Consider the following 26,194-nt stretch of genomic DNA (forward strand, 5'->3'; position numbering starts at 1 on the left):
AATTCAAGTGACTGTTACATCTACTACTTTGGGCAAGAATCCCTTACAAGAAAAGGAGAAGCCCTCATAGTGAATAAAAGAGTGAGAAAAACAATACTTGGGTATAATCTCAGAACCGATGAAATGATATTTATTCAAATCCAAGGCAAACTATTCAGCATAATAGCAATAATACAAGTTTATGTTCCAATCACTGATGTCAAGGAGGTTAAAGTTGCTCAATTCTCTGAAGACCTACAACATTTTTTAGAAAGAACATCAAAAAAAAAAAGATATCCTATTCACCATAGGGGATTGGAATGCTAAATTAAGCAATCAAAAGACAATTGGACTAATAGGCAAGTTTGGCCTTAGAGTAGATTAATAGAATTTCATCAAGATAATTCTTGTTATAGCATGTTTTTTTCAGCTTTTCACATGGATATCACTAGATGGTCAATATTGAAATAAGATTGATTATGTACTTTGTAGAAGCTCAGATTATGAGCTTGTTGTAAGTAATTTGCAAAATTCTTGTTACAGAATTTAGGATTAAATTGAAAGAAGGAAAAATCATCAGATCATATGTTTCATTTTTTCACTGACTTATAGCCATACATCCTGAAGAATGAAGCCAAGTTGGCTCTAGGAAGCACTGTTAAACAATAAGGTTACTGGAAGTGATGGAGTACCCATTTAACTGTTTAAAATACTAAAAGATGATGCTGTTAAAGTGTTGCATTCAAAATGCCAGCAGATTTGGAAAACTCAGTATTGCCTACTGACTTAGAAAAGGGAAGCTTACATTCCATTCTTAAAGAAGGGCAATATCAGAATGTTTAAATTGTCAAACAATTGCATTCAATTTACAAATCATTAAAGTTATGCTTGACATTCTGCAAGATGGGTTTCAGCAATATGTAAATCAATAATTATGAGAAGAGTAGACTGGTTTTCAAAGAAGCAGAAGAACTAGAGATCAAATTGCCAACATTCACTGGATAGTGGAGAAAGCAAGAGAGTTCCAGAAAAACATCTACTTCTGCTTCATTGATTACAATAAAGCCTTTTAAAGTGTGGGTGGCAAATTATGGCAAGTTCTCAAGGAGATGGGAGTTGGTACCAGTTTATCTTGTCTTCTAAGCAACCCATATGAATCAGTAAGCAATGGAAGTAACAGAACTGATTGGTTCAGTATTGGGAAAGGAATACAACCAGACTATATATTGTCCCCTAGCAGGATTACAGGCTAGACAAATAAAAAGCTGGAAGAAAGATTGCTGGGAGAAATATCAACAGTCTCAGAAAGTGAAGAATAAGAAGCTTCTTGACAAGGGTGAAATACAAGAATGTAAAAGCTAAATCGAAGCTTAATATTAAAAAAATTAACAACTAAGGCCTTAGCATATGGTGGTCCCTTCACTTCCTGGTAAATAGGAGAAGAAATGGAAATAGTGTCAGATTTTATATTCTTGAGCTCAAAAATCATTCCAGTTGATGATTGCAGTCATGAAATTAAAAGATGCTCACTCCTTAAAAGGAAAGCTAAGGCAAACCTGGACAGCACACTAAAAAAACTTATATTATTTTTCCAACAAAGATCCATGGTGTCAGTTATTATTTTTCCATTAATAATGTAGAGTATGCAAGTTGAACTTATAAGGGAAGCACAGAATCTGTGCTTTCAAGTGGTAATGCTAGTGAAGACTTTTGAGAGTCCCTGAGACAGTAAGGAGACTTAAAGAAATTAACTCAGACTATTCATTGGAATGACATACTGAAGCTGAAACTTAAGTACTTTGGCCGCATAAGAAGAAGACGGGATTCACTGGAAAAGACGTTAATATTGGGAAGTATTGAAGGCAGAAAGAGAAAGGGATGGCAGAAGATGAGTTGGATAGATAGTGTCATGGGAATAATGAATGTGAGCCTGAACAGATTTTGGGATAGAGTGTGTGCTGTGGTGCTCACAGCAACCTGTCCAGCAGTAGGCTATTTTGTTTGTGCTCTCAAAGCCATCCCAGCCATGTTTGAAAACATTTTTAGCCTTGGCCACCTCTCTGTGACAGTGTCTCTATCATGTAAAAGGGCACTTGGAGTCATGGGTTCTTGAAGTATAAATATTGTATTTTTCCATTTTAGTCTACTTTGTTTCCCCTTTCCTTATACTATACTCCATCCAAACTAGTTTTCTTGTTGTTTCTTACACATAATATTTCTATCTCTCATCTCTCTGCCTAGACATTGACTGCTTTCTATGTTTGTAATGCATTTCTGTCTCACCTGTGCTTCTTAGTAGCTGTTTTGGTTTTTTTTTTTAATTTAGTGGAAATGCAACTTCCCTATGAAAACTTTACTGATTCTTTCCAGCTTCTAACACTCTCCCTCCTTTTACTTTGTATTTGTATATACTTCTTATCTCCTCAAAAAAATGTAAGCTCCTTGAGGGCAAAAATTGTTACAATTTTGTCTTTGTATCCTCAGCAAACCAGATCAATTCTTTGCTAGTGAAAAGTGCTTAATGTTTATTGATTAACTTATTGATTAATCACTTGAGATTTGACATAAAATGATTTAATCTATATCTTTCTGTAGGCATGGTTAAAGTTAGAATTGGAAGGAATCTCAGAAACCATGTGGTACAAACTTTTCTTTTAATGTGAAGGAAACAAAAGCTCAGGCAGTGAAATGACTTCTCTAAGGTCACACATATAGAGTTGAGACAAGATTTGAACTCCCATCTTTCATTTTTCCAATCAGTGTAGCAAGCAGTCTTCAATGATGGCACAGCAGGTTCCAGGCACCAAGTGCTGGGAGTACAAAAACAAGCAGAAAAAAAGTCCTTGTCCCAAGGATACATTCTAATGGGGAGAGGGGACACAAAAAAGGGAGCTTAAAAGCAAGAGGAAGAAAGAAGGAAAGTACTAAAGTGCTATGAAATTCAGAAAGTCAGAGTCATAGGCAGGAGGAAAAAGGGCAGGAGAAAGAAGCTGGCCTGATGGCATATGGAGGAAGAGGTAGATTTTCCAGGCTGAGATATGCATGGTCAGGGATTTATCTGGGCTGCTACTCTTTAAAAAAAGTACTGTACAAAAGAGTTCAGACTGAACATACAACAGTTATAGTACTAGAAATAATAAATTATCCCAAAAGAGAGGAGAGGCAAAAGAGTAAAATCTTAGAGAAGTGAAAAAAAGTTCTAATTTCTTAAAGTGATCAGAATGTTTTTATTCTTGTTTAAGGTAAAACTAGTTTAATTATTCTCAAATTCAGTATTGTGTATCTGTCTGTCTATCTATATATGTGTATATATAGAATATATATATATAAAAGAAGGATATAGCAAGTTAATAAATGGAAATTTCTTATGGAATTAACTAGTCATTACATGGATATGTAGAATCTTATAAATTGGGCATAAATTGTTTCTGTAATCGTTTACTCTAGATTACTATGTAGCATTTTTTGTCTGAGGAAGGGCAATTATAGTTTGAGCTTATGTGTTAAATTGGTTTAATTTCTCTATGTGAACCATTTGTTTACTGGTTCTATAAGTAAAATTGAGCTTCAGATTAGAAATGAAAATTCAGCTTTCTCTTCTTCCTAATGAGATGAGGACCTTTAATAAAACCTTGTGGAGTATAATGCAGAAAAAATTAATATAATTTTTTATTCTTTGCTTTGTAAGAAGTATATCATAATTTCCTTTTTATTCTTATATTTCAGGCCTATTATTATTCAGCCATCATTGAGGATGTGATACTGCGTTTTTCTTGGACTATCCAAATCTATGTCATCACCCTAAATCTCACTCCTCATGTTGGGGATATCATCTCTACTGTATTTGCTCCCCTTGAGGTTTTTCGGTAAGTGAATGAACTGAAAATTTTCTTTTAGATTTATTTTAACCAGGGAAGAAAACTTTTTTTTTTTTTGATAAAAAATTAGAAAACCACTAATTCAAGACATACAAACTGGCTGTTTCTAATAATATGTCTCTAAATTAGAATTTGAATTTCCAGCTTATGCTGATAAAAAGTTAGTTTTTATATTAGACAAAAGATAATTAGTGACTAGACCTATAGTTGTTGTTGGGAACTTCCAAATGATGAAACTCCTTCTATTAAAGCAGATGAGTATCCTCACTGCAACTCAAGTCTCAGAGAGTTTCTTCAGAGAGATTAGGGCATATGCCCAGGATTACAGAGTATACATGTGCCCATGCGAGGCTTGAACAGCTAGGCTTCCCAGCTTCAGTGCTGGCTCTATCACTACCCAGCTTCCACAAGCAGCCAAATAGAGCTGAACCCTTGAAGCCTCAGTCAGACTTCCCAGGGTTGGAACATGGAGAGAACAAAAACTTCTTTGGTTTTCTTCTTTTTAAAAAATACTAACTCCTGGGCAAGTCACTTAACTCCAATTGCCTCAGCCAAAAAAAAAAAAAAAAAATATATATATATATATATATATATCACACACACACACACACACACACACACACACTAACTCATTTTAATAGAAATTGTCTTTTGTATTTCCGAAAAGCAAGACATTAGCAGTAATAACAGAAAGTTGTCTTTGACAAGTGAAACCTATTGACATTTATCTAAAACCCTTCAGGATGTCATATTATTTATGTTAGAAGTCCTACATTATATGTTGTAAAAAATTACCCATGCATATGTACTGTCAAAAAATGTTATAATTATAAAATAAAATAAAAAATTAAAAAAAAAAAAAAAAAAAAAAGAAGTCCTACATTATAAATAAAAGATTTCTGCCTTTTTGGGGCTCACGCTAACTGTTATTCATTTCTGTACCATGTTACCTGCCATAGATGTTCCAAACTTCAACTCTATCCCTTCTCACATTACTTTGAGTGGATGAACCTCCCTTCTACTTTACCAAAGAGATGAAGCTAAGGAGAGTCACTTCATTTCTCCTCTCTGCTCCTCTAAAGTTCTCAGTAATCCTCAGCTTCTCTTCAGTAGTCTGAGAATGATATTATAGGTTATATCCCAGAGCAAATTGTCTTCACCATCCCTCTTGACTTTGATACCTAATCTCAATCATCTCTCTCTATTGGCTCCTCAGGCATGCTCTCAGGTCTCACTAGTCCTTCAAAAAAAGCTTTCCCTCAAACTTGTTTCTTTCCCAAAAGAATATTCTACACTCTGCTGCTACTTTCTCACCAGTTATTTATTCTTCAAACTTTTCCTCACTGCTCCATAATGGAGCATAATAATAATAATATTGGTATTAATGGAGTACTTTGAAGTTGGCAAAGCATTCAGGTCTTCTTGTTTGATCTTTACTTTAGCCTTTAGATCTGGGAAGTGAAAGTACCCATTTCACAGAAGAGGAAATGAAGACTTAAGTGATTTGGGTCATGTTGTTCTTCATTCATTTAAGTTGGGGCAATTCTTTGTGACCCTATTTGGGGTTTTCTTGGCTCAGATACTGGAAAATGGAAGGCCATTTCCTTTTCCAGCTCATTTTACAGAGGAGGTGACCCTGGGCAAGTTACTTAGTCCTGTCCTGTTTGCCTCAGTTTCCTCATCTGAAGCAAACAGGACTAAGTAACTTGCCCAGGGTCACCCAGCTAGGAAGTATCTGAGAGGAGATTTCAACTTGGTCTTCCTGACTCCAGACCCAGTGCTTCCTCCATCGCTACCCCCTCATCTCTTCCCCCCCCCTTGCAACCCGGGATCATGCACTGGTAACTAACTTCTCAGAGATAGGCCTGAAGTCCTGCTCTGTCTCTTGCAGACTTTTTGCTCCATTCACATGCTGTCGTCTAGTCACTCTATAGAAATAGCTGTAAGATCCACATTCTCTTCCTAATGACTGAATTCAGGGTCTGTTTTCCTGTCCTGGTCTTCCATCTCTCTCAGTGTCGGTAATGCTAACTGTTCTGTTCCCTCTCTTTCCTCTCTTGTCTCCTTTCCTGCCTCCTCATCCAGTCCCTTCTGGCTCTCACCCACCTGTGCATTTCACTGACTCTTCTTTCCCTTTCTGGGACACCCAGGCCGCCTTCACCTGGCTTCCTCTGCATTCCAGCCACTGGCCCTCCCAGCATTGTTCTAATCTCTGGGATGTGCAGTTCCTCTGATCACTTCACCCTCCTCCTTAAAAACCATAAACCCCTAATTCTAGCCTTAAAGGCCCTTTCAAGACTAATCTGACATTGTTCCCTTCATAGAGAAAGTAGTGGAAACTATACTAACCTTGCCATCAGGAGACCTGGGGTCAGGTCCCAGCTCTTCTGATCACTTGTTGTGACCATGTAATATAGACATGTTTCTTGAAGAAACTAAAGCTTAAATTTCCTCATGTATAAAGTGGAGATAAAATTACTCCATATTGTTATGCAGAAAGCACTTTACAAGGCCATAAAGTTTTAGTAAATAGAAGTTTCCATAATTGTTATATATGCATTCCATACACTAAGAAAACTTCATTAATCCTTGTCCTATGCTTCAGAAAACAGTGGGTTTTCTAAATCAAAACCCAGCAAGTTCCCCTGTATTGTCACATTTTCCCTAGTGATAGAAATGGTAATTATTTTAATTACTTCTAAATGTGCAAATCTTAAATAATTTCTTTACTGATGGGGCCAAGATATTTTAGAACTGAGTTTCCCTGTCTTCTTTTCTATCCCCTCCCCCTTTTTACTTTCAATTTTATTTCTAAAAATGGAAATTTGGTAATTCAAAAGGTTGCATATGTCAGATTATATGAATCTTTAAAACTGATTGATTTCATCCTTTGGACTACTGTATAGAAAGTAATATTGTATGGAGTTTTTGCTAGTTGCTCTGTAGACCATTTATTGTTCTTAAAAAATGTACTAGATTTCTAATTCCATACTTGGGGTTTTAAAGGTGATATGGATTGATGTGTTGAGGAAATATTTTTGAAGTACATTTTGACATTATAATTTTTTTTCCTTTCTTCATTCTGCCCCTCCCTTTAAAGACGGTTTGTATGGAATTTCTTCCGATTGGAGAATGAACATCTAAACAACTGTGGTGAATTTCGTGCTGTGCGGGACATCTCTGTAGCTCCCATGAATGCAGATGATCAAACCCTGCTAGAGCAAATGATGGACCAGGAGGAGGGGGTGCGGAACCGTCAGAAGACCAGGACGTGGAAGTATAACCAGAGCCTGACACTACGCCGACCTTACCTGTCTCAGTATGTATCATGTCTATTTTCAGGGTACTTAGTTCTTTTATATTCTAGCAGAAAGTAATGTTTAGACTAGGAAAATGAGATTTCATAAATCCTCCTCTGCAGAGGAGGCCTCAAGATTCTTGGTGCAGTTTTAAAATATGAAAGCTTAAAAGTAAGACTTTAAGGATACTGGCTATACATATAATAAAATCTCATTATAGCAGAAACCTCCTAATTAAAACTTTGGCATAAGTTCACTTCTTCTCTGTAGCACACTCAAATCACTACCTTTTGGAGGCCTCCACTAGGCAGTTCAGTTCATTTTTACCTGACCTGGAATCTACTTTTGAGCTACCTTTGTTTTGGGGAAAGGAAACTAAACTAATTAAAATTACTTGTGAATTATTCATCTGAAAGGTTGAAGTGTTCTTAGATGCCCTTACAACACATATTTGTATATAAATGTTAACTTCCTAATTAAAGTCAGAGAATCTTAGCTTTAGAAGGGACATCAAAGATCCATTAATCTAACTGTATGTGAACAGAATACCCCCCCTCTAATGCTCCTAAGTTGTAGTTATGTAGCTACCTTTTGAAGGCCTTCAGTCTCAAGGCAGCCATTTTGGGCAATCATTCTTTTTTTTTTTTTTTTTTTTTTTTTTTTTTTTTTTTTAATAAGTCTTTATTTACATCCTCATAGTTTGTCCCCAGTATTCTTTCCCTTGACCCCCCCCCCCCGAGACCACATAATATTTTTAAAGGGGAAAAAAGTCCAATTGATCAATACATTAAAAAAAAAAAGGTCTGAAAACATTTCAGGGTCTAACACCTATGGACCTCCTTTCTCTGGGAAAGCATGGGTTGAGGGTATCCTCTTATTTCTCTTCAGCTATCATTAATTCTTCATAAGTTTTTCCTTATGTCCAGCCAAAATGTGTCTTTCTCTAAGTTTCTCTAAATTCCACTAATAGATTTTCTTAAAAATCAAGCAAAAACAAGGCTAAGTCTTGTCTGTGTTAGTCTTTTCAGTATTTGAAGACAGCTTTCTTGTCCCTCCTAAAGTCCTCTTTTCTCCAAGCTAATATTCTCGGCTTCTCATTTCATGACCTTTCAATATTATCCTTTCACCAGTGTCCTTCCAAAAATGTGGTACCTGGAAAGCGACACAAACATAAATATTCCAAGTAGAAGCTCAGAGTAGAGAAAGTTTGTTGTAATACCCCTTGTTTCCTATCTAGCAGCATTGCAACACTCACTTAAAATCTGATAAGGTCATTTTTGATGTTCTTTTGGACAAGATTAAGTGTGGGCTGAGTGATAGTAGTTAGGTACATTTAGAACTAGTCATTTGGAACTAAAAATGATCCGAATAGGGCCATTTCAATTTAACAGAAGCTCTCTAGCAGAATGCCCCTAGGGATCTATGCTTGGGCCTACACTATTCAACATTTTTATGGGACTTAGAGAAAAGCATTTAATCTGTGGGCTAGCAATATCAGGTCCCCTAAAATTGGGAAAGGGAAACAATAAGGGGTTTGAAGGTGCAGTGGTAAGAAAATGATGGCATCAATCAAAGGTCACTTTAAAAAAATTTGGCAGCTAAAGAAAAAATACAAGAAGAAGGGGAAGTAACATAAAAGAAGGGAAAGCTTTTGGGGGTTTTATTTTTTAGGGTAGAGGAAATCTGTTTGTAGATAGATGAAAAGGAGTTACTGAACTGGAGACTGAAGACACAAGAAATTAAGAGATACCTGATAGGACAAGGGCCCAGATCTAGGGCACAAGGGGAGAACTCCGTTTGAAAAGGAAGAATTCCTCCTTCCTTGAGGAGGAAAAGGGGAGGCAGCAGAAGGCACATAAAAAAGAATTACAACTGGAAGCAAGCTGAGGGCAGTGCCCCCTTTGGGGAATAAAGGAGAAGGACAAAAAAGACTGAAGAAATGAAGGCTATTTTTCTGAAACTATATAGGAGTACTTGCTAAATAGAATTCATTGTTCAGGGTGCTATTTAACAAGAATCAAATAAGGAAAATGAATTCAGTTGTCTTTCTCTTTGAAATTATGTGGTATTGTCACCCATCAACAGCAGGGGTCAGTATAATCCCACAATATTCTGATTTCAAAATTTAGAAGGTTCTGGGGGAAATAATACAAACTTTTAAAATAGAATCATAGGGTCATAATTTTGGATCTTCTCATTTGCTGGGCAAGGACCCTGATGCCCATAGAAGTTAAGTAAATACAAGGTCTCACCAATAATAAGTAAAAGAGGCAGGCTTGCTGACGTACCTTGCTATGCCATCTACGTCAAAATCATTGAACATCAAAATTGAAGGACACTGCAGGATTTTTTGTGTAACTTGCTATCCAATACAGGAAAAAATCTTCTCGAGTGTCTAGACAGACAAATTCTTCAGGACTCTATTTGAAACACTCCTGATGCATAGAGTGCACTCCCTTGAAATGCAACCTAGAAAGCCCAGTTTTCTCTTTGTCAAACTTTCTCAAGAAAATTTTCTTTCATGTGAAACCAATATCTATTGCTTCTTAACTTCTATACATTAGTCTCAATTTTGATTTCTAGATCATCAAAGGATGAACACATCTTCTCCTTTCAATGTGACATGCCTGCTAATATTTGAAGATAGCTAATTTTTGTGTGCTAAATGACATCAGTTATTCAACTATTCTTTAGGAATTTATTTTCCATGCCTTTTACCATTCTGACTCTCCTCTTTAAAATAAGCTCTTGTTTTCCTTGCTGATTCTTAATCATACTGCTCCAAATTGAATCTGTTACTTTAATCGCAATGAGACTACTACTTTCAGTGACCTAGATACCTTAATTTTGTTAATGTACTCACTCAGCAAACATATATTAAGCCTTTAGTCTTTCCTAAACATTGTGCTAAGTATTAGGAATGCAAAGGTATAAAGCAAAACAACCCTTTTCTTCAAGAACTTTATCTATCATAATAAGTAAGATGTTTACTTACAAGTAGATGTAAAGTTCGATATCTAATGAAACTGTGAAAGTCCTCATATAAGAGCTGGCTTTTATTTGGAAGGCCCTAGAGGCAAAAGTTAAGAGGGAATAAATACATTCCAGTCATAGGGCAGAATCTGTACAAAGACACAGAGTTGGGAAATAGAATATTGTCTGTGAAGAAAAGCCAGTAGACCAGTCTGTCTGGTCCAGGGTGTGCATGTGTGTAATATTTTGGAAAGGTAGACTAGAGCCATATTGTAAAGAAGTTTCTATGTTACCCTATAACTAATAGGAAGCCACTGGAATTTTTTTTGAGCAAAAAAGTATCCTTTAAGAATCGCCCTTTAGAAAATGTACTGTATACAAAGTAACAGCAATTTATATTGTAAGGTGATTAGCTGTGAGTGACCTATTTTCAACCATACAGTGATCTAAGACAACTCTGAAGAACATATGATGAAAAGGGTTATTATCCATCTCCAGAGAAAGAACTGGTGGTATCTGAATATAGATTGAAGCATGCTTTTTTTAAACTTTATTTTTCTTAAGGATTTTTTTGATCTGTTTTCTTTTACATGACTATTGTGGAAGTATTTTTGCATGACTAAACATGTATAACCTATATTGAATTGCTTGCATTCTCAATGAGAAGGATTGGGAAGACAGGAAGGGTTTTTACATTTAACTGCAGAAAAAAAAAATAATAATAAAGGAAAAAAAGATTAGCCTTTTATCATCTATGTGAAAAATAAATTAGCAAAAAGAGAAACTTGAGACAGGGAACACAGGAAATCAGTCAACTAGTTTATACTGAGTATCTGCTGGTGTGCCAGCAAGAGGCAGAGCCAACATGGCAAGATAGTAGGAAGAAGTACAGTGAGCTTTACTCCAGACTCCTCCAAACAGACCTAGAAAGTATACCAGACTGAATTCCATATGGAAATACAAGAAAAAGTCACAGTGAATTATTTTCCTACTCCAGATCAGCAGACAGAGACAGATAAGAGAGGTCCATAGACACTCCAGTGAGATCTGGCTGCAGAGTACTCCAACGTGGGGGAAAAAAAAAAAAAATGTGTCCCATGGGACATATATGCAAGTGCTAGGGCACCAGGAACAGGTGCAAACTAAAAGCTTTGTCAACCACTCTTCAATTCAGTTCTGGTCACAGATCCCAGATAGATTGAGGAGAGGCCATACACAAAGGGGTAAAGAATGATGAAAGTCCCTGGGCAGTATACTGAAAAGGAGCACGTCTGAAAGCAAGTAGGAATAATATGGCTTAGACCTTTAGGTGCGAGAGGGTCTCTCTTCCAGCTTCTAGCTCAGAAGGAAGCCTGCAAATAAATAGCCAGGACCAGCATCACAGACCTAAGTGAAACTTCCAGTTCTGTCACTGAAATAGCAGAGCTTCCCATCTTGATGATGATGTATTGAGTCCAGCACCAGTCTACTGTTGCTCAGACTCAAAACTCAGTTTAAGAACTTATAGAGCTCAAGATCAAACTTTGCCTTAGATCATACTTCTTGAAAGCACTGACTCCAGCAGAGGACTTGCCAGCCTGACACAGATGTGAGTTGAATATGAAAGAATGATATCTTTTAAAAAATAAAATTAAAAGATGTAAGAGAAATGCACTGGGAGAAAGAAAAAGGTAGAATGGGACAAATTATATCACATAAAAAAGGCAAGAAAAAGAATTTACAGTGGAGGAGAAGTTAGGGAAGATGAGAATGAGTGAGCAAACCTTATTTGCATTGAAATTGGCTCAAAGAGGAGGGAAAAATCTATCTGACCTTATAAGAAAGTAGGAAGGAAATGAGATAAGGGGAACAGGGTGGGGGGATGACAGAAAGGAGGGCAGAACATTTTTGAAGAATGATACAGTAAAAGGAGACAGAGAAAATAGAATAAACAGAGGAAAATAGGATGGAAGGAAATACACTTAAAATATTAACCATGAAAAAAATTTTGAAGCAAGTTTCTCTGATAAAGGCATAATTTCTCAAACATTATAGAGAACTGAGCCTAATTTATAAAAATCAGAGTCATTCCCCAATTGATAAATGACCAAAAGATAAGAACATTTTTCTAATGAAGTAATTAAATCTATGATTGTATGAAAAAATATTCTTAATCACTATTGATTGAAGACACATAATATTGGAAGGAATGTGGGGAAAAAGAGGCATGAATGAATTTACTGCTGGTGGAGCTGTGACCTGATTCAACCATTCTGTAGAGCCTAAAGAGCTATACAAAGTGATACAATATTACTACTACTAGGTTTGTGTTGTAAAAGAGATTTAAAAAACAAAAAGGAAAAGGATTTTATACACACACACACACACACACACACACACACACACACACACAAAATATAGCTGTTGTTTTCTGGTGACAAAGAATTGGAAATTGAGGGAATGCCTATCATTTGGGCATTGTGCTGTAATGTTATATAATTGTGATGGATTATTGTGCTATAAGAAATTATAAGCAACATACTTTTAGAAAAACCTGGACTTTCAGAAGCTGATGCAAAGTGACATGTATTATGTCCAAAGTAATAGCAATATTGTGAGATGATCAACTGTGAATGACTTAGCTATTTTCAGCAACACAGTGACCCAAGACAGTTTTGAAGGAGTTATGATGAAAAATGCTGTTCAGTCCCCAGAGAGAGAATTCATGGTATCTGAATACAGATTGAAGCATACTTATCAAACTTTATTTTTCTTGAGTTTTTTTTTTTTTTTGACTGTGTATTCTTTCACAACAAAATTAATGTGGAAATGTGTTTTGCATGACTATACTTGTATAGTTCATATTGAATTGCTTGCCTTCTCAGTAGGGATTAGTTTTACATTACATTACAATTGGAGAAAAAAAATATTAAACCAAAAAAAAAAAAAATCATCAACAAAAAGGTCTTGGGGCAGCTAGGTGGCTCAATGGATAGAGCACTAGCCCTGAATTCAGGAGGATCTGAGTTCAAATTTGTTCTCAGACACTTAACACTTTCTAGCTGTGTGACGCTGGGCAAGTCACTTAACCCCAGCCTCAGAGGGGAAAAAAAAAAGGTCTTCAACCTGAGTAAACCCCTAAATGTTGGAACAATTCAATAGTCAAAACTGCAAGACAGTAGTTTAACAGGACTTACCCTTCAGAAGTACATCAAGTCCGGCCCTAACATCACATTCAAATCAGAAAGAAGGCTAGAATGATTAAGACCAACAAAATGACATCATATTTAATATCTTATTTTTCCCATTTACATGTAAAAGTAACTTTAACATCTGTTTTATAAAATTTTGAGTTCCAAATTCTCTTTCTTTCTCCCTTCCTTCCTTCCTTCCTTCCTTCCTTCCTTCCTTCCTTCCTTCCGCCCGCAAGGGATTTGATATAGGTTACACATGTGCATTTCTATATTAGTCTTGTTGTGAAAGAAAATATAAATAGAAAAAAAAGAAAGAAAGAAAAATTTTAAGAGTATGCTTCAATCTGAGTTCAGACTTCAACAGTTCTTTTTTCTGGAGATGGATCGCATTTTTCATCATAAATTCTTAGGAATTGTACTGGATCATTGAATTGCTAAGTCACTCACAATTGGTCCTTATACAATATTAATGTTACTGTGTATAATATCCTCATGGTTCTTCTCACTTTATTTTTGTGTTTTCCTTTTTCTTTTTTTAAAGTATTCATTAATGAAATAAGAATACTAGAGAGAAAAATCTGAGAAGGAAATGTGATTTATGGAAGAAATAATTGGAAAAGGAATTAATAGCTTGACACAAGAGATACAAAACCTTGCCCCAAAAAAAGAAAACTTTTGAAAATTAGAATGGACCAAATAGAAGCAAATGATTGTGTGAGACAATAAGAAAAATTAAGGTGAAAAAGATTGAAAAAAATAGAAGAAAATATAAGTTATTTCATAGTTAAAATAACTGCCCTGGAAAACAGATCAAGGATAAAAAATTGAAGAATCAGTAGACTGAACACCATGACCCAAAATAAAAGCTCATCAAGTCCTATGAGTTCAATTATCTGTAAAAGATAACTCCCATATTTATATTCAACTCAGTGATTCTCCTGAACTCCAGCTGTACATCATCAACAGACTATTGGACATTTCAGACAGGATGTCTCATAGATTAAATATGTCCTAAACTCATTATCTTTGCCTCCGAGCCCAGCCCTCCTCTATTTTTATAGAGAGCATTAACATTGTCCCAGCCAGTGAGATTTATAACTTTAATCATGCTCAGTTCTCCCCACTTTCTTACTCAGTTGTCAAGTTTTGATGCTTGTATATCTATAATGGCTCTATATCATCTTAATAATGCATCTATAAATCATATCTATCATCACAAGTCTACCAATGGGATTCAAATCTTTTATCACCTCTTGCTCTTCACTTTAATTTTAAAGTATTCCTTAAAAAAAAAAGTTTCAAAGGCAAAAGAGTTTATATCCTCAAAGAGCTTACAATCTAATGAGAGAGACAACATGTAAACATATGACCAAAGCAAGTTATGTATAGGATAAAATCAGAAATAATTCAAAGAGGGAAAGCATTGAAATTGAGATTAGGGAAGGCTTTCTATAGAATTAGGACTTTAGTTGGGCAAAATGGAAATAAAAAGAATTCACCAGTAACCCCTTGAAAGAAAACCCAAAATTGACTTCCAAGAACATCATAGACAAAGTCCCGAACTTTCTGGTCAAAGAAAAAGTACTGCAAGCAATCAGAAAGAAAGAATTCAATTACCAAGGTGCTATGATCCCACATGATTTAGCAGCCACTACTAGAAAGCAAAAAACTTGAATCAGTATTCCAAAAGACAAAGAATATGGGCTTATTCTTACAGGAGAGAAAAATGCATCTTTAATGAAATAAAGAACTTCAAGAATTCTTGATGAAAAGACCAGAGCTATATTGAAACACAGACAATCTTAAGAATCTCAACAAGGATAAATTGCTTACATTTAAATATGGGAAGATGATATTTTCATCCTTCCTAATTCTATCCTCATCAGAGTCTGTAGGAAAGAGTCTATAATCAGACAAAGTCTAAGAATGGTTCTGTTTTGTCCTGGTGATTGTAAGAGAAAAATGAAAAGAGGGTAAGATGAATACCTGGGTGAGGGATGACAGGGAAACGAAGGAAGATTAGGGGAAATTATCTCACATACTTGGGGTACACAAGTAGGCGTCCCTTTTTCTTTGCTGGGGCAATTAGGGTTGAGTGACTTGCCCAGGGTCACACAGCTAGGAAATGTTAAGTGTCTTGAGGTCAGATTTGAACTCAGGTCCTCCTGACTTCAGGTGCTTTATCCACTGAGTCATCTAGCTGTCCCTAATAAGTACACATCTTTACAAACAAGGAAGAAGATATGAGGGTTGTGACTTAGTTTTGAATCTCATTTTCATCTGAACTTCTCAAAGGAAGGAAGAATTTGCATATACATATAGAGAATTAGGTACATTAATACATTTCATTCAAAGCTTGGAAGTAAGGGGAAAGGGAGAAGGAAGAACTGGAGGGAGGGTAGAGTAAGGAAGAATTACCCCTAAGCAAAACAACCTCTTAAGAACATACAAAAAATATTCTTAGCTTTTTTTGAGGTGGCAAAGAAAGGAAATCTGAGGAAGTATTCATTAATTAGGGAATGGCTGAACAAGTTATGGCATATAAATATTATTTAATACTGGTGCTTTAAGAAATTATGAAGGGGATGGTTCAAAGAAACCTGGGAAGATGTGTATGATCCGATACAGAGTAAAGTGAATATATCCAGGAAAACAATTTCTACATTGATAACAACACTTTTGAAAGACTTAGGAACTCTGATCAATATAATGGCCAGCCACAATATCAGAGAACTGATGGTGAAACATGTTACCCACTTCTTAATAGAGAATACTTAGTACAGGATGAGACATATTTTTTTGGTGGAAATTTGTTTTGTTTGAATATACATGTTTGTAAAAGGCATTTTATTTTTCATTTTCAATTATGGAAGGGGAAAATGTATTTTTGCTGAATGAAAAACCTTAATTTAAAAAAAATAAGGAACACTTTAAAATTAAAGTGAAGGGCAAGAGGTGATAAAGATTTGGATTTCATTGGTAAACGTGATGACAGATATGAGAGGTGTTGTAGATATAGATGTTATAGATATGATATAAATGATGACATAGATGTTACAGATGTTTTGATGTAGAATTATCAAAACTTGATGACTAAATGAATATGCTGAGTAAGAAAATGTTAGTGTAGTCTAAAAAATAGAAAAGGAGGGGTGGCCTTGGAAGGAAATATAATATAAAATGAGTTTAGGATATATTTAACCTATAAGACATCCAATTTGAAATGTCCAATGAGCCATTGATGATATGAAGCTGGAGTGCTGGCTATAGATGTGAGAATTATCTTTATAGACTTGATGAGACAGTGCTTACAGTGAGAAATAAGCACAGATTTTTATTTTTCTAATATCAAGCTATAGATTCTAACTAGTATGTTTTAGAAGATACTGGACATCATTGGTGTATTTTTATATTTAATAACTGAGCTTTGTAATTCTTTTTCTTTTCTTATTCCCAGATCCAAGGCTCGTGATACTAAGGTATTGATAGACGACACAGATGATGAAGCTAACACATGAATTGAATCTAAATCTACATCCTTTTTTCCCCCTATTCAACAACCCTTTCCTTGACCAACTCAGCCTCTGGTACCTTTCCAGCTAAAAACAGGAGAAGACATTTAACACATTTTCCGAGCTCTTCTGGATCGGATCCTATGGACTCCAAACAAGCTCACTGTGTTTCTTTTCTTTTCTTCTGGTTTAATTTTAATTTTCTACTTTTAAAATAAATATTTACTTCATTTTGCCAATCAGAGGACATTTTAAGGAAAAAAAAAAAACAAAAACAAAACAAGTTATCTTAAGGATTGTTTACAATCACAAGGACATAGAAAACTATCCGGATGAAGAACAGGCACAGCGAGGACCCAATAATGGGACAGTACCGAGATTACTCGGCTTCTGCTTGGCCCGGTTTTGACTGGTTAAAACCGGACATTGATTTTTAAATTTGTTTTGAGTTTTTTTTTTTTTTTTTCCTTTCCTTCATATCCAGCGCAAAGGCACTGGCTGCACTTGCAGGGAAAGTGCACTTAGAGCAGTACCTTCATTCACGAAGCTACTTTTTAATTTGATGTAACTTTTCTTATTTTGGGGGAGGGAGGGAAAGGGAGGAAACTGGGAAATAGGATGTATTTGTTATATATAATTTTCTCATTATTTATGATACTTAACCATAAGAGAATAATCTTGTGTCCTGTGCAATGAAGATAATAACAGTAAAGAAAAAAGTTAGGGGGAATCTATCCTTGGATGTTTTTCATAAGGTTCCATCGTGCAATGCCTCTTTCATGAGACAACTTGTACTTGTTTGATAATTTCTTTCTTTTTTCTTTTTTCTTTTTTTTTAATTTTAAACCAAAGTTTCTGTTTCTGATTTTTTTTTTTTTTTTAGTTGCTGCTGCTTTGGAAACCTGAACATGCCTCTCATGACAGGTCCATCCTCACATTTTCACATTTTTGAGTGAAAATTGTGAAAAAGATTCTGAGAATTAAAAAAAAAAAAAGAGAGAGAGAGATGGAATACATCTACCCATACTCCATACTCAACTGCAGAAGTAGCCAGATTTTCTATCATAACATAGCTTTGGAGTTTAGGATAGTTGTAGCATGATCTTTGCTATCTCAGAGTTTGGATTAGGAGACCAGGCTGTTTCAGAGACTCTACACCCTCATTAAACAGGGAGTCCCTAAAGGTTTCACTTAATTACACCAGATTCTGAGCAAATAGGAATCTGCCTAGGAGGGGAAATCTTCCTGAGCACATAGAACAAATTAACCTTTATCTTTCATACTGCATTGGCCTCATGAAGCCTTTATAGCCATTCATCCCAGAGGTTATAAGAGATGTATGATCATTGGATCTCATGTTCTTCCATAGGGAGGGGGACTATACTTTTCAGTTTGTTAGGTCTGCCATTTAAAGGAAAGTTCCATTATTCAGTTATGACTTCTACACACTGCCTGTGTTATTTTTACTTAGTCTTTATCCTGTTATGACTTCCCTTACCTATCAAAATAAGTTCTAAAGCCTTGATTGACAGTTCAGTCATAAAAAAAAAAATAATTATTATTTGGAGGTAAAGGACCAACCTTAATTATCTACCAACAAATAATAGAAACTAGTACCAATGTAAACAACAATGTGCTTTCTATAATTCTAAGATCCAAATCAAAATTTTGAAGTGTCCATCTCTACCTTTGTTGGCTTTATTGGCAGAAGTAACACTGAACATTTATAGTTAGCTATCAACTATCCTCTTCTTGGCTAGCCTTGCTGTACATAATCAACACCAGTAATTGCATTGAAGTAAAGTACTTCTATTGTTCTCAGCCTTAATTTTAGACTAAGGCACAAATTAATAGAGGCAGCTGTAATCACTAATTCAATCTTTAAGAACATGGCTACTGTATCTGTAATATGGCCTCCTTGTTCTTAGTGCTTCTTCCCTGTATCCAAAATACGATCATACAGGTTGATCACATAAAGAAGTTACTATTAATACTATTGTGTCAAGGAGTAAACATGTGAAAAATAGTTGTTTTTTAAAAGAGCTTTCTTTATTTTCTGTTTAATATGGGTAATCTTCCCTAAATTTGTTCCCACCATAAATCTAGGGGAGGGAAATTTTGGATCATTACCTTATATTGTGGCTTTTATTCCTTCTTTTTGTGTTTTGCCAAATATTTTTCTTTGCCAGAAAAATGGAGGGGCGGGGAAGTATTTTAATTAGGTTTCCTTTAATTTTAGTTTTTAGAACTGAGTCTTTTTAAGTAATCAGTGGTAGTAATTTAGTGGCTCTTGGTAGATTAAGGGTTTTAGAGTTCATACTTGGACTTAAACTATTTTGTTGTATACTCTAGAGCCATAGGAATAAACTACTGGTCTGCCAAGAAACATGAGTTACTATAATTGAATTATTAATATCAGTTGATGGGTTGGTTATTTTCTGTACAAATGGAATAAATAGTACTCTGTGTTCCCAAAATCAGTTTAAAATGAAACTAACATCCATTTTTCTTCTGGATTTCTGTAAAATGTATTACCATAAAATCCTGCAATTGGCCTACAGTATGTAGGAGTCCTGATGGTCTGTTTGTTTTTCCCTCAATGTACCCCACTGCCAATTTGGTCTTTGTTCAAATTTTAGAACTTAGTCCCTAATAAGGATTATTTCTCTTAGGAGATAAAAATATTTAAATTTTAATTATCAGGGACACATTTGTCCAGTTAGCAGAATCCATTTTAGAATAAAAAGACTTTTAGCTACCATATTAGATATGTAATATTTATTTAAATTTATTATTTTGTGCTCCTGTTAAAGGCATAAAAGGAACAAAGAGCTTTTTCTCATATTTATCTTGATCAAACTACATGAATTTAAATTTCTTTTTTAATAGAAAGGTATGGACTGTGCTATTCTTTTAAGTAACATATACAGTTTTGCCAAGTGATCAGAATTTCTCTGATTTCTTGCTCCATTTGCCAAACCCAAGAAAGCTTGCCCAATGCTGAGCCCCATTTCGTGGTTTTTTTAAGAGAGTTTTCCCTAAAGCTCTCCACAAACAAATTATCTATTTAAGGAAATGTACATTAATTAGTCATATAATCAAAAAATTAAAAGGATAAACAACCCAGCCCCTGGTAAAATTCACATGTTTAAATAATCTAATATTGTTCTTGCTTCAGGAAAAAAAATCAATTAAAATATCCCCTGGATAAAGGAATTAAGATTAAATATTTGTTTTTACTTTTATGGTTAGGTGGCATAGAAAAACTGGTAATGTAGAAAGAGGTTAGGAAGCTAAAAAAAATTTTCTATGTACAAATAAGTTTGTGTATTTGATTTAAGTGAGTGACTTGACAAATGGTTTCATATCTTACTGTAATCAAAGATGAAATTGCTTTTAGTAAAATCCTCTATAAGAATGTGGAGAAGTCAAAATCCCATTCCTCAATCTATCCTTTTACTGTTTTTCCACATTCTTATTTGATCCTTTTAGCATTCCACCACTAAATTCCCATTTTCAAAATATGTAGTCTTGGAGAGGATGAATCCTGTAGCCTTATAAGACATCCCAATTCCTAGGATTAATGATGATAGTACTTCCCCACTCCTCCCCCCCCTCCCCCAAGTCTGTTTAATCTCATTAATATAAGGAAAGTTCTGAAGACACAACTCTAACCTCCTCCTTTGAGATAGCTTGCAATTTATACCCACCCATAATTATTCTACAATTCTAAATACAATCAGAACATCTGGATAAAAAATTATCTCTACCTCTTAATAGACAAAATAAAGTGAGGCAAGACTGGAGAAAAGTGAACCATTATTGCCATTTGTTGAAGAAAAATGCATTGTGAGTAGCAAGAGCTAAAAAGCAAAGCATATAAGATATTAACCAGTCTGATACTCTATAGAAGTAGGACAGCTAAGAACCTGCTTGTTTTTAGCTCCTGTTTGAGGTTTTTTTTCTCCCAGTAATCCATGCATTAGTAATGGACAATTCCTTTTATTTTCCTGTTCATTTCTCTGCTGTAGTCACTTGTTTAGAGTGAGTTCATTATACCCAAATGTATTTTAGAAATAAATGACTAAAAGGAATTTCTCCTTTTTCTGCTAGCCCCGACCAAAACAAGAAAACAAAAAACTTAAACTGTTGGCAGGAAAATAATTTGTTTTTCAGAAGAATATTCAAATAAATACATTTTTCTTCCTATTGAGTCCATGCCTTTTACAGGACTTGATATATTGACACTGATTGATTAAATTGACTCCAGAGGTACTTCATATGAAGGCTTCAAGCCTGAGACTCCCTAGAAATTCCCTATTTCAGTTATGCTTCATTCGGTGAAAATAAATTCAGTTAAAACAGCATTGCTCTGAATTGCTGCCACCCAAATCACAATGTTTTTTAAACTCGATTATATTCTTGAATTTTAACAATTCAGGTAAAAGTGAATACTCTACATTAGTGATTTGCTTGACTCCATTCTCAATATTCCTATTAAAATTTTTATATAAACCTGATGTCAACTAAAAGATAAACATTCCTCTAAAAATCAACAACATTGAAATATCTTTTTAAAAGTTGGGAGAACAGAAAATCAGGTTCACTCTTCTTTTGATCAGCTTGTCTTATTATCCCTCTCCAGAGGATCTAGACTTTGCTATTGATCACATGTGTGGCCTGGTTTAACTAAATCAAAAAAAAGTTGAATTACAGAACCTTGAAAATTACTTTAAAAAAAAAAAAAATAGCCCTCCATCCAGACAACATCCTTACTAGTCTAGAAACCACTTTAGATTCTTTACTGATTTTAGTCTCCTAATTTTATACATTTTATTATAAATCTCTATAAAATTAGGTTATTGTGGTGTTGGGTATAGGATATGGAGATAAATGGGGGCTTGAGAAAATAATGTTATCTTGGGAGTTGCAAGCCAGTATGTAACCAGCACTTATTCACCCTCTGCTAATAAAGAAAAAACATGTTTTGGAAGAGCTTGATGTGGATATCACCAGCCTTCCTTTATTTATTTTGTTTTGTTTTTTTAAGACAAATTTGACCAGGAAGAGGATACCCATTAATTGGTTGCCCTTCTTTTGAATGCTTTGGTAGTATAGAGGAAAACAATCGTCTCCTGAGGAACCACCCTCCTGAATTAATTTGTTTAGTAGGCATGAGGAACAAAATGAGGATTTGTCCTGAAATAAGAGGAATTATTATACTAACTTTAAGCTGGAACTTGTTTCATCATTGCAATTTTTAAAAAATCAATCTTGTTCTGCTTTGTGGTGCCATCAACTTAATGAGGACAATCAAATAACCCATTGTTTGCCTTGGACTCTCAATGTGTCTGGTAATCACATAGACAACTTGTATACATTAAAACCAGTTACTTGACTGTAACATAACCCATACAACCTTAGTTCTTCCTATTCTCTTTCCCCTGCACCACCACAAGTTTAATGAGAACTGTAGCACTACGAGAAAGGTGCAGACTTTTAAGGGCAAGGATGATGTTATAATATCTCTTTCTCATTATCCTTGGAGTCCAAAGTCTGACCTTCTTTCCTTGTGCCCAGTAGCAATACCAGCATGGTGGGAGTAAGGAGGAAGACTATAGGAATTCCTAGGAACACAACTAGATTGTGACAATGTTATTCTTTTGAGTTTGTAAAGTGAATTGTGAGCCCTTTAGCAAGGACAGCAAAGCACCTCGGCTTTTAAAACATTATGTGATAATTAACTTTCTTGCTCTTTTCTGATTTAGCACAGAGGTTTGTATCAATGAACAGTATTTGGAAGGGGCATGAGGTGAAAAATGTATTTGTCTTCGAGCCTCTCCTCCACTATTACCTTTCTCTTCACCCTTCCTGTGCTGTGTTGGTCTGAATGATGATTATTCTCTGAAGCCCTAAACTGTAGTTGTCAAAAGTAACTATAAAATGTGATTAGTCCTCCGCGGGTGCTTCTTTCTTTCTTTTCTCTTCTTTCTCTTTCTCACTTTCTCTCCACTCTTGGTTAAGTGGAAATGGTGAGGACAAAGAATTGCCGCTTGCTTGGACTCATGCTGTAACTGTGACTGCGCTATTAGCTGTCTCCTTTTTCCTTCTCAAATGGATAGAATTCTGTTGAAGTGTGGAGTACCCTTCTTGAGAAGTAGGTTTAAAATGCACAATGTGGTACTGTTTCATAGTTTCTAGATGGTTGTATAAAGCAAAAAGTTAATGTGGTTATGTGTTTTTAAAAGAAAATAAGTGATTGGTTACACAACTGTTTTTCCCCCCATTATTATAAGCTCTCTTTGTTTTCCAACGGTTTTCAGACTCTTTTGTCACTGCTGAATGGTGTCTGTTGCTTTTTATGTGTGTTTCCTAAATTTTTGAATGTGATTGCTCTTGAATCTACCTGGGAATAGAGCAGACATTTCAAGGGGAAAAGGTTTTGAAGCTTTGTCTTAAGTCTATCCTGTGTAAAATCTATAATAGAAATAGTAAAAAAAAAAAAAAAAAAAAAAAAAATTTAAACTATTTTCCTCAGAATCTAATAGATAAACCCACATTTCCAGTCAATCACCTTTGCCACTGAAGGGACCACAACTTGCAGCTTCTGGGGCTGGGGTGCCAGCTATAAGCTTCCTTAACCTTACTGTCCAATCGCCTTCCTGCACTTTAAGGTCTCCAAAACTGATACCCTGGGTCACACACTCCTCCACCTGGGCTCTCCTCCACCTTTCCAGGTCAAAAAGTGTGAAGGATTTTTCTTACTCCACTGCTTACACAACAGGCCTCCCAACCCCCAACTCCCCAAAAAGCAAAAAAGCCAATAATCCACTCTATTCCTACAGGCCACTGAAATCCCGACTCCTACAGCTGAAGCCAACATTGCAGTCGTTGCAAGTATTATCACAGTGGTCTTCGGCACCTTCCTCTCAGTCCTGATCATGATCATTTGTCAAAGAACAAAGGCAGCTAAATCATCTATGAGTCCCCAGAGGGAGAAGCCATGACTCTGCAATTGGAGAGTGCCTCAGTCCAAGGGAAGAAAGAGAAGAAAGAAAAGTATTTCATCTGATGACTTTTGGGCTCCCAAAGAACTCCTCTGACTTCTAAGGGCAAGATACAGAACTGAGTGCTTAATTTATTAGGTGAAAGATGCATCTAAAGCCAGAGATAAGTGTGGATAATGGTGTGCTGTCTCTGAGGCAGAATCCAGGGAATCTTCTAACCCTAGTGCCAGCATCAGAGAAGAAACTCTCCATTACACAGGATTTTGACTCTCATTTATAGGAAGCAGAGAACAAAAGCACCAATCATCCACATTTGGGATTTATTTGTCCCAAATCTGAACAGATCTAGGCCTTAAATTCTTAGAATTACTAAGAATGTAAAGCACACATGCAGATAATATGATATGTGTATTTTTACTTAATTTTAATTTATATACAGGTAATACTGTACCAATGATCATGTACATTACAAAAATGGCCAAAAAAGGATTAAAAAAGAGATAAAGGTAAAATATGATACTAGAGATGATAGTTAAACTGAAGTTCTTTAAGTCAAGGAGTGGCAGACACAATTTAGGAAAATCATTTTAATTGTGGAGCATGGATTTGAAATAGACTAGAGGCAGGCGCTTCTGCCAAAAATGACTTAACACAGGCAAATGTACTAGCTGCCACATTCCCACTCTAGGAAAAAAAATAGTAACATCAAATAATGATCAAAAGTCAATGATGTAAATAATAGTGATCTCATCAAACTAGGACAAAATATTGGAATCCAATGGGCATTAGAAGAGGCAGAAGTGTCAGTGATAGCATGAGATTAGCCAGGAACATCTGTAGCCTGCAAAAGTCAGCAAGAGAAAGAAAGCCAACCCCTGGGTGGTCTGAAACCCAGAGAGCAGATCTGGAGAGCAACAAGAGCAGCAGAGTGCAGTATGCACAAACATCATTCAAACCCCAGGCTCAGAAGGAGCTCAGATCCATAGCATTCTGACCTGAAGTGCCAAAGAAGGATCCAAAAAGGCAAAGCGCAACCACCCAGAGCTCATAACCTACCAGCACACATTAGACACCAACCCCCAGGAGTGGGAGTTCACCCAGGAAGCCAGGTGCTTCAGTTTGAGAGCAAGCAGGGCTGACCATGCATGCCCTGCCCAAAAGCACTGGATAGGGCAAGGTCTGGTCCTACAAAAAATACCCAAATTGGAACTGTTGGATAGTACATGAATAGGAGAACCCAGACACTGTAAACTATTTGATACAGAAACACCCAAAAATGCAAACTACAGAATACATAAGTAGAAAGTAGAAATTCATAGGAAGAAGTCTTCAAAAGAAAAGAGAAGGTAAGAAGTCCCTGGAGGGAAAAAGTAAATAGCTTGGATCAAGAAACGGGATAAAACACCCAAATAATAGATGTCTTAAAAATTAAAATACACCAAGTAAATAAAAAAAACAATGCCTTTATAAGAAAAATATTGGAATAAAGTTTTTTAAAAATGGGAAAATCGGAAAATGGACTGAGGGATAATTTAAGAATAAAGGGATTCTGAAAAGTGGAAAGGAGAGGGATGAAGCCAAGACACTATTTCAAGAAATAACAAATGAAAACTGCCCTGTCAATTATAATTAGAACAATGAAAATAGCATCTGCTAATTACTTCCTAATTACTAAACCACCCCCCCCTTTTTTTTTTTTTTTTTTTTTAAATCGGAGACCAGTTTGTAAGCTATTAAAATAGTCCAAGCAAGTGGTGACAAGGCCTGAACTGGCTGGATAGGTAGAGAGAAAGACAGAGATAATGAGAAGGTTCAACATTAGACTTGTGGGATAAATGAGAATGAGGAGTTGGAAAAAAATGTTAAATTCATTTTCATTTTCAGTTCAAGTTCTGTCCTCCCACCCATTGAGAAGACAAAGCAATATCCATTATGCACATGCAGATACCAAAAAATAATTCCACATTAACCATGTTGTAAAAAAGAGAAAAGAAGAAAAATGATGACAATTTTTTAATCTTAATAGTTTTACAGGCTTTCCCTTGATCAGAAACCATTTGAAATCTGATTATAAAACAATGAAAACTCAGATTTCTTACACCAACTATATGTTGTGTTCCAATTCTATTTTACTCCTACCTATTTGTTTACTTATACCTATTTTAAATCACCAAAGGAGTATGTTCATATAGGAATTACCTGTCATGACTCATAAGATGTTTTCTATACAAAAAGCTATTGTTAGTTCCTTTGTATCTCTAGCTAAAATTAAAGAAGTGAAGATACAAAAAGAAAAAAAGTGTTTACTCTAGCTTGACACCTCAGTCTTTCTCTTTTATTTTAATGCTACAAATCTATGTGCTCAATATTTCC

General features: G+C 35.4%; 1 protein-coding gene across 2 annotated transcripts in view; it reads left to right on the forward strand.

Moving 5' to 3' along the window:
* Positions 1-24,345, forward strand: part of XPR1 (xenotropic and polytropic retrovirus receptor 1) — a 194,236-nt gene extending 169,891 nt beyond the window's left edge. Inside the window, exons 13-15 of one of the 2 annotated variants that reach the window (XM_074308511.1) lie at positions 3,706-3,845; positions 6,958-7,176; positions 23,660-24,345. In XM_074308511.1, the coding sequence (XP_074164612.1) occupies positions 3,706-3,845; positions 6,958-7,176; positions 23,660-23,753 (453 nt within the window). In that variant the 3' untranslated portion in view covers positions 23,754-24,345. Of the gene's footprint in view, positions 1-3,705; positions 3,846-6,957; positions 7,177-16,759; positions 19,292-23,659 lie in introns of those variants that run through there. The other variant, XM_074308512.1, reaches the window with a different exon arrangement.
* Positions 24,346-26,194: the final 1,849 nt, after the last annotated feature.

This window comes from Sminthopsis crassicaudata, chromosome 4 (assembly GCF_048593235.1).
Source record: "Sminthopsis crassicaudata isolate SCR6 chromosome 4, ASM4859323v1, whole genome shotgun sequence".
NCBI classification, from domain to species: Eukaryota; Metazoa; Chordata; class Mammalia; order Dasyuromorphia; family Dasyuridae; genus Sminthopsis; species Sminthopsis crassicaudata.